The 15,522-nt window shown below is 39.5% G+C and overlaps 1 protein-coding gene across 2 annotated transcripts in view; it reads right to left on the reverse strand.

Annotated features, from left to right (window-relative positions):
* The window catches only part of ephb1 (EPH receptor B1), a 175,583-nt gene extending 160,569 nt beyond the window's left edge, over window positions 1-15,014 (reverse strand). For both annotated transcript variants that reach the window (XM_086172083.1, XM_086172082.1), the window contains exon 1: window positions 14,771-15,014. In XM_086172083.1, the coding sequence (XP_086028209.1) occupies window positions 14,771-14,831 (61 nt within the window). In that variant the 5' untranslated portion in view covers window positions 14,832-15,014. The remainder of the gene's footprint in view (window positions 1-14,770) is intronic.
* Between the last annotated feature and the right edge of the window lie 508 nt (window positions 15,015-15,522).

Here is a 15,522-nt window from a genome sequence, read left to right on the forward strand (position 1 = left end):
TCTGATCACACACTGTGTCATCACCACACTCCAACCCCATTGTACACACACCTTTTGTCAGCGGTGGAGTCCAACCTCCCGCTGTGAAGCAGGTGTCGTGGTACAATACTCTCTCCCTCCATGCATCCTAACACACATGCGTACACGTAGGCAAACACAAATGCATGTCTTCATAGATAGACCTGTGAAGCAGAGGTGACTGGTCTCTGGTTTCATGCCATCTAGCAAATGTTCACTAATTGCCATATCCCCCACTGACAGAGAACAGCAAGGACTCAACACGGACCCCATATGGACCCAAATATGGAGTAATCTCCTCCTCAAAAGCGAGTGAAAGATAAACTGCCTAGTTGTGCGTCCGATGAACCTTGATCTGTAAAATACATGAAGATGATTTAGAAGTGAAATATCTACGCTGTCCTTCCTTTCAGTGTCCAGGCTGAGCAAACTGGATTTGCACTTGGCAGCAAGACAAATAAAACCTATATAGAGGATGGTGTTGACAATTTTGAAGGCTAATAGAGAGATTCAGAATTTGAGAGTGACACCTCATATGATCTCTTCATCTTATTGACAGGCATGACAGGGTTCCAAATCTTGTGTGATACAGAGTGTGGTCACATATAGCAAATAGGGTCAGCAAATTGAACTGGCAAAGGAAAACCAAGGCACAGTCCCCCACTGAATGATTTCCCACAGAAAAACGTCTTCTATTCATCCCTTCCATGATTTCTAAGATATTCCACTGTTATGTTGATAATGCCGAGGTAATTCCCTGTCCCAGTTGGCCTAACATCAGGACCATTGTATGGTATTGTCTGGGAACAAATCTAAATGGGACCCACTCAACAATATTTTCAGGTACTTTCATGAAAGAATGGCCAGGATATTGATGTCAAATTTCAGTTTTCCTATCTCTGTGCAAATACAATTTTGTAGACCACACAGGACACACTCACACAGAAGCACACAGGCACTTCCCTCACTGACCCAAATGAGCAAGTCTAACGCATTCTTGCTCCTAGCAATTTCCTCCAACTTATTCTAACATTCAGGATTTCATTACAAGCACATGACTTATCTCCCAAGGAGGAGGGAAAAACCATCATTTGAAAGAATATGCCCTGATCCCTTCCAAAGGACAACGAGAGTGAAAATCGCCAAATGTATTACTTAAGCACTGAACAATATAGTTATCCATCATATTATTTTTTGTTTCAGTGCTGCCAAATGATGTTTCTGTAAGCATGCGTTTGCATTTCCCCAGCTATAAATTGATGTGAATCAATGCAAATCCCCTCCACCACACTTTCCATATTTCTTTTAGAGTCAATAGTGACCTCTGAAAGCCCATTTAAGGCAACTTCTTTTTGCATTTTTTCTTCATATATATAATTGCATATACACAGCACTTTACGATGTGTCTTCTATTCTGAAGAGATATCCAGCTTAAACACAATGCAGATACCCATAGAAATAATACAAGCCCTTCGGTTATGGTATTTTATGTACACTTTTCCTGCATCTTGTGTCAAAGACATGTTTGCACAGCCAACACCTAGTTGTATAACCCGTCTGAATCAGCAGAACCAAGGCTCCTGTGCTTGCATGATAAGTAAATGTTCCTTTGCTGCCATGATCAGCCCTTCTGTGCTGTCCCTTGATGTATCTCATCAAGCCTCTTGCTAGAATTTTGATGGACAATTATTTTGTCTGTCAGCAGAAACCCCTGCACGATGGTCCATCCTCAGCATCATTGGATTTCTCCGGTCCTGAGTTTTTCACTTAGCAGCTCATCTTTTAGGTTCAAGATCTTCAACCTTACTGGATCTTGCTTGTCTTGTCCTTAGCCATTTCATTTTAGCCTTTCATTTAATGTACAATGATGGACTTGCGTTGAAAACGTCCATTGTTATGAGAATCTGCTTTGTCACAATATCTGTGTTATCCCCTCTATTGGCCAACTCACTATACCAGTGGAGTATCTGATGATGATCTGTACAGCAATAATAATAATAATAATAATAATAATAATAATAATAATAATAATATTAAGAAGGAGAATGAAGTGCTTTCCATCAAAGGGCTGTGATGATGAGCAGGGTGCACGAGTTCAGTGCTTGGCGCTTGTTTTTGCCATTCTGCTATGTGTAGGTATGTGGCTGTGTCTGACCTCTTTGTTGTCTCCTCATGGTTTCCATCTGTTTGCGGGATCTCGGTGTATTTGTAGCTGTCTTAAACATCTGCAATGGTATCTTCTGGCAGTCTTTAGCCCAAGCAACTTTTCCTCGATGTCTGCCATTGTAATGATTACTGGATTTGGTTATGGTAGATTACTATGGTCTGGATCTAAGAGTAGACCATAACAATGGTTGATTTACCGTACTTATGTGTGAAAAAATATTTGGCTAACAGAGATCCAATATTGGATATGCTATAGTTAATTAGAAAAGCCAGAAGTAACACATTTCACTGGAGTCAGTATTATTTGAAGAGGGTAAATGCTCACAATAATGTTCATTAAAATACTATAAAAAGTTTAGGAAAGTGGAAAATAAAGGGAATTCTTGGAAAGAATAATAAGATGATAAATCATGACTTTGCATGACTTTGTTGACCAAGCAACATAAACTACTTGGGTTCTTTTTGGGTTCTTTTTGTGCTTATTTTTTTAATCGTGATGACATTAACAAAAGTTAAAACATGATATATCCCTCTGGAATGATGGAGGAAAACTAAGTCGTGAGTGCCATTCAAAATTAAGCACTTAACACTGAATAAATGGCCTTTGCAGGCATAATGAACTATAATCCATGGCAGAAAAGAGATAACAATCTAAAAAACCCCAGGCATAATGACTTGCTGAAAGGAAATTGACAATTAAGTAGATATTAAATTGAACTGTACTAATTTCTATTTAATAATATTATAAACCCTAACTTCCTTGTAAAATGGGAAGCTCATCATGTAATCATATTGAGTGAATCAAATTGTTTCATTATATCTTTTAATTTGCAAAACCTTGAAAAACTACAATTTGCAAATTCAAATATATTACTTCTTGTACTCAAGGACAGGTTGATGCAGCTTAATGACCCAGCACCATATGGTGTGACAGTTTAGTCTTCATTGGTATTTCTTTGTGTAAAGATTATGGTACATGTTGTACATACATTAAACTATGTAATTTCTACTTAAACTAAATTATGTCAAATATAAGGGCACATATGTGCTTAGAGGCTAATAGACTGTTAGAATTCATATAACATCAACAAAAGTGAAAAAGTCACTGGACACAAGATATTTATAAAAAAGTAACAGTAAGATAAGGTTATGAATATGATAGCTATAATTGAAGAAAAAAGCTAAAAATAAAAACACTAGCAACACCTGAACTGGTTAGTATATTGTGAAATAAGATATAAAGACTCAGAAGAGGTCTGAAAAAGCAGTCTAAATTGAAATCATTGCAGTGGAATTTAGAAGCAATCTTTGTACTATCCTGGGCTTACACCTAAAGGCTAAAAAAGGATTAGCTTCTGTTAATACTTGAGTAAAACTGTGAACTCACATCAGCTCAGATATATAGTATGTTGGCCTCACTGATTTTGATACAATGCTTAAAAATGAGGAGCTGGTCATTTAAATTTACCTTCAAATGTACCCACATAGCCCTAAAGGAGCACATTTATCACATTTATTTAGCACATCTATCTATGAATGCATGTATTTGTTTGTTTGGTTATTTATTTTCATTCTAGGCAGTTATATTTTGACTTCAGTATAATGACAATTTATTTTTAGAATTCCGTCATGGCATTTATTTACATTTTTCATTCAGACAGAACCATTCCACCACTATAGCTCTACATTGAATGCAAATGTATACATGATGAGAACTCACCCAGGATTATGTTTATTCCCCCAATTCACAACCACTCAAATATTCTGTTGTGCAGGAATGGTTGTAACCATGAACCTTTTTCTGTTTCTTAAATTGAGGTAGTTGTCTGCTCCAATGCTACAAGATCGCTTTAAGTTTATCTATTCCTCTTTCTAGAAAATTGAATTGGCTGACACATCAGAATTGGGAGACAAATCAGTTAAAATAATTCAATTAAATTATGGATTGAGACACTATTTGATATCACGAAATATGTTTATTTTTGATACCAATTACCTACATGGATAAGCAGAATTATGTAGTAAATAGTAACACCCTTTCCCCTGAGAGAACTGGCTTCAAAACAGTACATTATCAACATCGCAACATCTCTCACTTCACTAGGCTTGTTTTTTCCCCTTAAAGAGAGGCACCTTTTTTCTGTTATTTTAAACCTATTTCCTGTATGCACAGCCCAATTTTCAGCACACTTTTGTAAACTGTGCCAAAAGGAAACTGTAGACCTGTATTTTCCAGATTTTCTAAAGAGACTTAGAGAAGGATGGGTTGATCAACAAGAGATATTTTCAATCTCTAAAAATATTTGTAGAGCAAGTAATAATAAATAATAATAATAATAAATAATAATAGTTTAAAAATGAAATATTAAAAGAAAAAAAAAAGCCACCGAATTCCCATGCTTTGTTCTTTTTTTCGGGGAATGTCGCTTGTCATCGTCCTACTTCCTTTTTTTCCAATACCATCATTTTACAGTCAAATGTTCATATTGAGATGTGAGATTTTCAAAATAATTCCTTACTTAATGGAGATTTAAATTTCGGACCATATTTCCTATATCTGCTTGCATGTTTTCAGACAGATTTTTTTTTGAAAATCAAAAGCATTACCCAAGAGGGATTCGTAGAAAGGAAAAAAGTTCAAGGAGCAAGGTCACTTACAGAGCCGACAATGATGCAAAGTAAGATTTAGCCAACAATATGACTGAAGTGAGAAGTGTTTATACCAGGGATGGAATGACAAAATGAATGAGTGAGTATGGAGGGTGTGAAGGCAGGGAGATGGGGGCAATGAAGAACAGGAAACTTGAGCTAATATTTTCTTGAGCTAATTATTGACATCTGATACAGTAGAAAGTCTCACATTAGCACCAAACAGAGAGACAGACATCTAGTCATTTGTTTTGAAAGTAATTCCTCAATCGATATACTCACTCATCAAATACTGTATCATTAGATAAGGTTTGCACCATTCGTCAAACAGTGGCATTTACATCTGTAATGCCAGACATAACAGACATAACAATAGTTATACAATGTGCGTGGGAAGCTCATAGCGATCTTGAACACTGATTACCAACCCCAAATTATTCCACAGTCGAATTCCAAGAGAACACTTGTCCCAGACATAAAGGAATTCCGCCAGATAATTCTGAGCAGTCCTAAATATGACAATGGCATGAATGACATTATTATGTTGACCTTTAAACACCACATTTTATTAGGTTTATCCTCAAGTCCCAGTGGATATGTGTCAAAAACTAGACAGCATTTGTTAAAGACATTCCAGAGTGGCCCAGTATATACCAGTGGAAATGACAGCCAGATATTCATAGCAAAGAGGCATAAAAGTAATTAATTCTAATTATCACTATTTGGATCATCACCTGAAACCTTTTTCATCTACCTTATTTGAGCTGCACAGAAAACTGATCAGAAATCATAAATACAGGATGACACAAATAGGCACACTTGCACACGGCATTCATATCAATTAAATCTTCTCTTTAGCACAAGATAATTTAAAAAACCTCTCAGAGCTGTACACATATCACAGACTATTGTTAATTAGTCATTTTGAAATAATTTATCATTTACATTGCCTGCAGAATAAATTAAAGGCTATCCAAGTGTGCCTTTAGATAGAAAATAAAACATCAAATAAGGTACATTTAAATACTCAGCAATAGTAGTCCTGTGTTACATGCACACAAAGGGTGTATCTGTTCATGTAAATTAAATTGAATCTAAACTAAAGCTTAAAACAGAGCCAGAAAAACCCTTGTACAGTTACATTCAGTTTGGATCAACTGGAATATATATAATATTGATACATCCTCATCTGAGTGCAGCAAAGCCATAGAACGAAATTTGCGCATCCTTACAAGCGCCTGTGCACATGCAATAAATTTCACCTTATCTAAAACTATGTGACTGAATAACATATGTTTACAGTATATCACACTTTGTCTTCCTCTCGCAATATCAGAAATAGGCAGACTCCACCCAGACTTCACTGTCAAACTGATGAGTGGGTGTCTAACAGTGTGTGAAGCTCACATCAAAAGCATGCCGCTTTAAATGCCCAGCCTTGGGAGAACGCAGGGAGGAGTAAGACTTCATAGGAATAAGGGATGAGGAGGGAGGGAACAATTGGTGAGGGGCATGAATTTTATACTCTTCAGTGAACCCCAGTACAAAACAGGTTCAGCTGAGAGCTAAACAAACCAGACAAATCAAGACATCCTTCATGGGTTTAACCGGTCTCAAAAGAAGCAGAGAGCAGCACACACACACATGCACATGCAGACACATAAAATAAATCACACCCTCTCTGTCTCTCTACACACAAACTCTAGTTTTTTAATCATCTACTGCAGTAGATTTTCTTTTTATGAAACTCAAATGTCCACACGAGCATACGCTATACTCTGATGGGCTGAATGTTCCCTCTGGGTTAGAAGACTGCACCCCCAGCTTCCTCATTAGCACAACCAAGATCATAAGCAGATACAGGTCCAGCCTTCTCGCACCCTCTGTCTCTTTGTCCCTCATCTCCTCTGTTCTCTTGCACAAATGAGTCCTAATCCTTGTCCTCTACCTCCCCTCTAACAAATGAAATGCACATGGAGCTCTAGAAAGATGTCCAAAAGAAAGGGAGACATCGGTATCTCAAAATACGCAACAATAACAGAAATTCAGCTGATAATCATTGAAACGCATCAAATATTTTTAATGGAAGATTTATCGCCGGGGATGCTGGGCGGTGATGTGACCTTGCAACACATCAAATTAAAATGAGTTGCCTGGGCTTATACTGCCATAACTATTCATGAAGGAGAGGTGAGGTTAACAGGTCAACACAGACTAAGATGACTGAAAATCAGTCACCAGAACTAAATATGAATATAATAAAATGCAATGTAAGACAAAAAGATTCAGTATAAGAAAACAGGTAAGAATAGCCTCAAACTTCCAAACAGACAATGACAATGAGCATTGTTTCAATTACTTACAAATAAAGTTTAAAAACCAAACACACAACCTTTGCCCTTGGTGAATAAGTTTTTCACCCCATCAGTTTTCTAGTTGTGCTCTGGCCGGCCAGGTAACTGATTGTACATCGAGATGCTGTCCATTCATTTCCCATTACCCGCTGTGAATCAAATCAATAGTTAATTACCTCCAAAATCATTCTCTTTTTATTCAGCTATAGAATTAGACAGCATGGAGCAGGCAGAAATTAGGAGTCAGGCTTAAGCAGGGAAAATAATATCCTTCCCACTCTGCTACTTACTGGCCCATCACTGTTCCTCTCAAAAGAAAGCATTCCTTTTTGCATAGTGCAGGGTCAGGTTCATTTCTTTCTATCACATTATTTCTTTCACACACTAAACTCGCTCTCCAACCCACCAACACCTACACGCACACACTTTCACGCACACACACTAATGCAGAAGTTCTCTCAATACGTCCCTCACTTGCCAAGAATCCAATGTTTAATAAGAAATTACACTTACTTTGAAGAGAAGGGCAGGTGAATAGTGAAATATATACACATGTCCTGAACCCGGGGGACGCTCTGGCAGTTACTCATTAATAATAGGACAAGCCGCAGGCCCAGGCCCTCAGCTCTCTTTCTCTATTAATTTCCTTTCCACACATCAAATCTTTGTAAGTGTGTTGCCGATGCAAGTGTGGCAGGATGACAGTATCCCATTTGGATGCAAAACTTAAGTCCCTGTATTTTAAATACCTCAGGTTAATGATGAGGAGTGGGTTTAGAATAATGATTCGTAATCTTGATGATTAGGTAAGATCATATAATGTTCCTAAAAAATCATGGAAACTGATCCAAGATGTGTGTGTGTGTGTGTGTGGGTGTGTGTGTGTGTGTGTGTGTGTGTCGGTCCCTGTGAAAAATTGCCTTTGGATGAGTCAGCTATTATTTAATCAGAAATGGAACAGCTTCTACTACCGTTCGTAATTTCAGTCCTATTAGCAATCTGCCTTTAATTCCTCTGAGCTCTGAGATGCAGCATCCTCTGGTGTGCTGATTCCCTTAAAAATACAAAAAAGGAGCCAATGATTTTTCAACTTCATATATTGCCCATTCAGACTTTAGATGCAAGGGATTTGCTAAGTAAACTCCAAACTACACAGATTTTGCAGTGTGCAATGCAAAAGTGCGCACAGTGAGCTAAACTGATGTGCTGATCAAACCAATTGTAAATCTTGCACAAGCATCCCACACGTTGCAAGACATACAGTAGTCAGTCTTCCCTGCAACACATAACTTCAGCTGCTCTTTTGTCAATTTTTGCCCCACTTGCAGCCCTAAGGACTGAGCCTTACAGTTTGAAACTCAAATAAAATTATTTTGACACAAAAAAAGATCTGAATGCAATTTGCATAAATGAAGCTACCTGCTCCGAAAAAAACCCAAACCCCACGTTCTCTTCTACGCCCTACAAGTAATTTAACCATTTTCTTTTCAGACAGCTTCAATATTTTGAAATATAGGTCTCGTAAAAGTAATAATGCTTCCAAAACAAGAATGAAGGAAACACAAAGATGAAGGAGGGAGAGAGAAGTCACAAGGGGACAGCAGTAGGGGGAAGCAAATTATTCCTAGGCAGGTCCATGACGGGAGGTTACTGCAAAGGCGGCGTGACAGACACGAGAGGCAACTACCGTACTCAGATTTAATTAAAATTTCTTGAGAAAGGGTATTATAGCTGGCAAAAACAAACAGCAAAGAGTCGATTCAACCACACCCTTTTGTTCAGCAAAAGGACCTGTTTGGAGGCGGGGGCAATGGTGGTAGGGAGCAGCTCTTTGGGACATGTGTGGAGAAAAGCTAGAGGGTAAAGGCTTGTAAGTATGTAAACAAAGGCATTCTCTTTCAGTTCAACCAACCTAATCCATCTATATTTCTGGATTCTGACAGAGGAACAGTAAACATGGATGATTTTAAAGGAAAACAGGGCAGCACCTAACATTCCAACCCGACCCTACACAGTGGTGAAAGCAAATTCCCATTATTTATCTGCATGAGCTTGAAACATATCTCCCACTCAAAGCCTCTAAAAACTGTAAAACAAAATAAAACATCAAGGATTAATCAATAAGAGAGGCACTGACATTTTCTTAAATAATAACAGGAAGAAATATCACATGATTCTATAATTTATTGGTTCCTAAGAAAATGCATTCATTGGGTTTTTCTTATACAACATGAGTATATCTTTGGTTTCATGTCATGATATCAAATCAGAGGCAAAAATGCTCTCTCGTCTCACATCTCTATTCTAACCATAGTGAGGAAGCTCCCACTTCCTGCTGTCCAAGCAACTGTTGCTCAATCTCTATGCCAGGTGATAATGGAACAGTGGTAAAGATGGGTCAGTGCCTGATGAATTACCGTAAATCCTGGACTATAGAGCGCACCTTTATAGAGGTCACGCCTACTAATTTTTAAAAGAAAAAAGAAACTGCACATAAGTAAGAGGCAATTGTCGCAGGTTGAAACACGAGATATTAACGTAGCAAGATGTTACAGGAAATATTTATTTTGACAACTTTTAATTTAAAAAAAAGACAGTTACAGCTACAACTGCTGGTACATAACCCTTTTTTTTTTTTTTCAGAACAGATGCCGAACTTACATGCAGCAGCTCTATTTCTTTCTTCAACAGCCAGACTGATCGCTTTCAACTTAAAGCCGCATCAAAAGCAATTCTGTGTGTCCGTTTCATGATGGGGGTGTGTGCAATAAGCGCAAAATGGCTGATCTGAAGAGTTATTAAGCACGAGTGGGTTTGCTGAAACAGTTTAATTTGTCCACTGTGACGGCGTTGGCAGAAGGAAGCTACCGTAATTGCCCTATAAAAATCCATAAATTAGCTGCATTGTTGTAAAAGCCGCAGTTCTCGAAGCAATTGAAGAAAGCGGTGGCTTATATTTTGAAATTTACGGTACTAGAGACAGCCTTTTTAACAAGGTCCAAAGGGCCAAATAACTTTTCACTCTTACCCTCACATCAGGCCTTGATGAGTTTTTTTACTGTGGATTTGTTTGTCTATGTTTATGTTATGTTTTCAATTTCATTGAAACTGGCTTTGCCAAGAAACAGATGACTCACCCAGTATGTGGTTGAACAGTGTCACAAGCATCACCCCTATCCCTCCTGTGCACTAATGGGTTTTGTACGTCGGTGATGCAACAGGTTTGCTTATCCCTTAGATTGGACCGATAAGGTCTTAGTCTTCCCACAGTCAGCCACCTGCTCTGATAAGGGTCATGCATGAAGGAAGATGGCTGGAACCTAACACTGCTGACAGCATCTTTACAGCAAATCTCTGCACCAAGGAATGTATAGAAGACACTGGGAGGCAGCACACAGTAGGAAACACATTGCGTGGCTGAACGGCGGCAGAAGGAAAATTAGACGAATGGATGAGAATAGGACACACACACACAAAACACACACAGTATTGCATTACCAGGATCCTCATCCTTGCGCCGTTGAAATCACTCAAAGTTGCAGAGAAGCACAAACACAGGGGAAAAAAGGCATGCACACATATACCAGCCCCAATGTGCATTCACCATCTGGTCATCCAAAGGCTCTGAGGCAAGGTGAGCCATGAGGGATGTGCATATGTGCTACGTGTGTGCATGACTACATGTGCGTGACAGCAAGGGAGACTTGGGAGCCAGTGATCGTATGTCTCAAAAGAAAATAATGTACTGCATACTGCAATAACTGAAAAACGATACTATGAAGTATCACATCTTAACCCATGGAGTGATTGATAGATCAATATGTGCATTATACTCCACATGACAACTTCACAGTGCTGCGGGCTCTGACAAGGCTGTATAAGCACACCTTTTACACCAACTGTCTTTTCATTGTAGGCAAAGTAAAGCTTCCATCATGGAATGAGGCCGTGTCTGCTGCCACTGACATAATGGCTTTAGCACTCTGCTGATGACACAGGCAACCAAACACACTGTACACACACAGCAGTACAAAACAAGAGGAAAATTGAATTCTACTGTAGGTGGTCTCAGGTCAGCAGTGGCGCCAGTGGACAAAATGCTCTTGTATACACGTGAGGAGTCTAACAAAAATCCATCACGTCTTTTGAATTCAACTGCCACAATTGGGATGATGGTTTTGAACATATGCTTTGACTCTCTGCTCAAAGCATGATAGAGAACAGGGACGGCTTTATCCCATTCACATTTTTTTGACAGAGTATTCGCTGGTTATTCGCTTATCACTGATAGGGAGAAGCAACGTCAACATTGCTAGTCTCGATCATTAATGTTTAGAATATCAGAACATGATAGAAACCGTTTGAGCTTGGAATTGCCAGCACGCAGGAGCTCTTAAGGATGATGCTTGAACTTCAAAATGTACTCTTGTTTAATGTAAGTCAGATATATTAAGAGAAGCATGATCGGTTCACAAATCACGATCATCTTCCTTCATAAAGCACAGGGCGTGCACATTACACTCACCACATATGTCAAATTAAGAGTATAAAATGTTTGGTTAAATTAATTTAACTGAGTGAAAAAGATAACGCAGAGTCTCAAAACACATTTGAATGATTTCTTTCTGGCCTTTGCGTAAGGCTGAATTGAACTCTTATATGTCCAAGGAGGAGAAATTTATATTTCGAGGCAAAGCTTAAAATCAGCTTTCTCATTATATTCAGCTGGTCAGTTGATAACGGACCAATGTGCATTTCCACACTTACTCTTACCTCATTAATGTTTACTGTATGTAAAGTATACATTTCTTACTTACAAATGCATGTGCATTCAACTGCTATTATCTCTAGCTTAAGCATTATAATTATTACTTATTCAGTAGGTAAGTATCTTCTCACTTTCATTCCCTTGGCCATCTGGTGATGGAGCACCATCAAACTAAAAGTACAGGCACTTAAACACGTTATCCTTGGGGACTGTTTGCAACACATTACACGATGATAGTCATCCTCAGTAGCACTACTTTTGTATCCCGCATAGTGCGTCTCAGGCGTCTCTGACAGACCACTAAGACGGCCTTGTGTTGCTATACTTCCAGGCCTTGTTCGGTTGCAGACTACTCATTTGTAAAACATGCATACAGCATCTTTTCAGAAACCCACTGACCTCCCTCCCTCTGTTTCTCTCATCTTTTCATCTCTCTCTCAGTCGCTGTCTATCATTCAGATGCTATTTCATCCCCTTCTCTTCATTCCTCTTTCTCTACACCACCCAGTTCCAGACAGTTAAACGAGCAAGCTTATCTAAGCCTAATTGGTTTAAGGGCAAAAAGAAATAAGCAATGGTTTTGTAAGTAGAGGAGAATTACTGCTGCTGTTGGCAAGAATCATCCATATACCACAGAGCGTGTGAGCAGGGGAGTAGGGGGGTAAAAGAGGGGAATAGGATCAGTGAAGAGAATTATGGAAGACACTGTGGAAAAAAAAAGGTGGGGGAGAAAAGGAAGGTGTGAAAGTATGTTGTTGGGAAGAAGGTAAAGATGAGGATAAAACAGTGTATGCTTCTTTGTTTAATGGAATGTAAATCCTCATTTTCACCCTCCCCTTTGCTCTAGTTTTGAATCCCCCTCCTCCCCCCAAGCATTTCTCTCTCTCTCTCTCCATGCCTGTGTATTTGTTGGGTACTTGTCCATCAAAAGTCTGTATATTGTTTAAACCGGACTAAGTTCCATGAACGTCATTTCAATTGGTAAAAGTTTTGTTCCTTGTCGTCACACCCAGACACACACGACCCACACCGATAAAATGTAATGCACACAACACTGCACTCTAACGATTTAATACTCCATTGCATATCACGTTATAGTCTCATGTTTCTCATCTACAGACCAAAGCTTCGTATATTTCCTATTACCCTCCCAGATTCTCATCCCCTGGGTCATCAGTTCATCAATGACGCATGAGCTGTACTGTCTTAGTGCATGTGTGTGCAGGGAGGTCAAATAGGCTGAATCATTGACTCCATCACAAGCATATGGTAGAGGCTAAGCTATATTCTTAACCTGTGAAATGCGCACAAACACACATACACACACACACACCCAGATCTGTGACACTGCGTGATTATTATCTGATTTAGAATCCTAATCAGATTTAGGGTGACAGAGGGAGGGCATGGATAATGTGGTCAATATCTTCACACACTCTTTTGTGAACACTCTGAGAAAAACACACACACACATACACACACACACCAATAAAAAAGATGAAAGCAACAGATTGTAGTTCAGATCAGTGAAGATTTTAACCTGCCCATGGGACGACCTTCTTTCAATTAGCTACCCAAACAAGGAAATCACTTTCATCCTTGTTACCAGGGTAACCCAGAGGCCATCTTCCTGCCCATCTGTTTCTCACCCATCCCATATAAAGGAGCCACCCCACACCACTTTTTTTTTTTTCTCTGCTCCACCCACTGATGTCTCATTGTTAACTGCTCTATGTTATAATATGTTATTAATGTTGAAAATGTATTAGCAGTAACATGAATACCACTGAAAAGACACCTGACCATACAGTTTGTCAGCAGAGCTGTGAGCAATTTAGGTGATAGCCGCCAGGGAAATAAGTCATTTTAGTTGTTCTCTCAATGTACAACTGTGATTCTGTTGTAGTGCATGATTTATCGGGAAAATGCAACTGGGTGATAAAACAAGGACGGGCACAATATCCCATGAAGCTGCTAGGTTATCCATCCAGCACCCAGTGTCCTAGGCATCAGTCCAGTGTCGTGTCCCCGGGATCCTTCGACAGACATTCAAACATGTTTTTAGGAGACATACGCTACCCTGGTGTCAACACTGCTTGTCAATGATGGAGTGTTTTAGAAAGGCAAATAAAAGACAAGATGATTAAACTTAAGGAATGAATCAAGTCATGAAGAAGACAAAGAGACTGTCAGAGTGATTAAGATTACTTAAAAGATGTTGGGAAAACTTATATTTGCAATTTTAAAATAAATAAATAAATAAACAAGTGTTAGTGGCAAGTACAAGTCTGCCCAATGTGGCCATGTTTTGTTTTTTTTTCCTATCCCAGCATTTTAGAATAAAATAAAACAGACTCTGCTTAAAGAACAACAGAATTTCTCTTAAAATCCATAACTTTCAAGATAAACCCTCTCCTCTCTAGCACCCTTGGTCATATGACTGAGACAAACGGATTTTAGCGTAAAACTTCTGCTACTCGTTTGAAGATTAGACAGGGAAAGTCTTACACACAGACACACACACATATATACACGCGTACATATCCACACGCATTCGTGTGTGTGTGTGTGTGTGTGTGTGTGTGTGTGAGTGTGTGTGTGTGTGTGTGTGTGTGTGTGTGTGTGTGTGTGTGTGTGTGTGTGTGCGGTAAAGTGAGAGTGAGGGAACCACGGAAATGTGTTGCAATCCACGTGTATCCCCACACCGGCAGCGCTACCCCGGAGGAAAACATTGCTTCCACATGACCTACAAATTATTTAAAAAAAAAATAACAATAATAATCAAACGGTTTTTTTTTTTTTTTTGTTTATTTACCTTCCATTGCAGATGATGTGATGACCAGCTGGCATAAAAGCGCGAACAAATCCACTCTCATGGCAGAATGATAGTCTCCACCGTTTGCGCCCGAAAAATCAACGCGCACGGTGTGTGGCAAAAGAATCCGTCACTTGTCAAGAGCGCTACTCCAGCAGTAAAAAGCCCGTGTTGTGAGTCACATTTCAAGCCGTAGTAAACAATGTGTGACAGTCGGCGCCGGGGAAGAATTGAGTGAAGGTGCTCGGGGGTGCCAGCAGAGGGAGGGGAGTGCGAGGATGGAGGGGAGACCCGACATTGCCAACCCGCAGCCCCGGTGAGGCGCCGGGGCCAATCATCGACTGGGAACCGGAACTCACTGACCAATCGGCGACCCGCCGCTCCGCCCACCTTACGTTGTCAAAACACAAAACTTTCCCCGACCCGATCGGGACTGGTTTCGTATCTCTGCGGGGAAATAGCGCCCCCGTCGGGAGGTTGATGGTAATGCATGTTGAGTAAACAAAGCCGGGGAACCGGGAGCCGTTGTGTTTACCGGACTGTCTTCCAGGACAGTTGCTGTTAAACATCTTGGGGGTCATCGATCTCCAAATGCTGAACTGACAAATCCTTTTTGAAACAACATGTCAATTTTTAATGGATAGCAAACCACAACGTGTCTGAAAATAAAATCCAGAGCCAAAAAAAAAAAAACGTTTTTAAATCTATGTTGCTATTTTGACTCAAGCACGCCACTATGTCCTCCGCTGTGC

The sequence above is a fragment of the Fistularia commersonii genome, chromosome 25 (assembly GCF_037954325.1).
Source record: "Fistularia commersonii isolate RoL2024-O1a breed Wild chromosome 25, RoL_Fcom_v1.0, whole genome shotgun sequence".
NCBI lineage: Eukaryota > Metazoa > Chordata > Actinopteri > Syngnathiformes > Fistulariidae > Fistularia > Fistularia commersonii.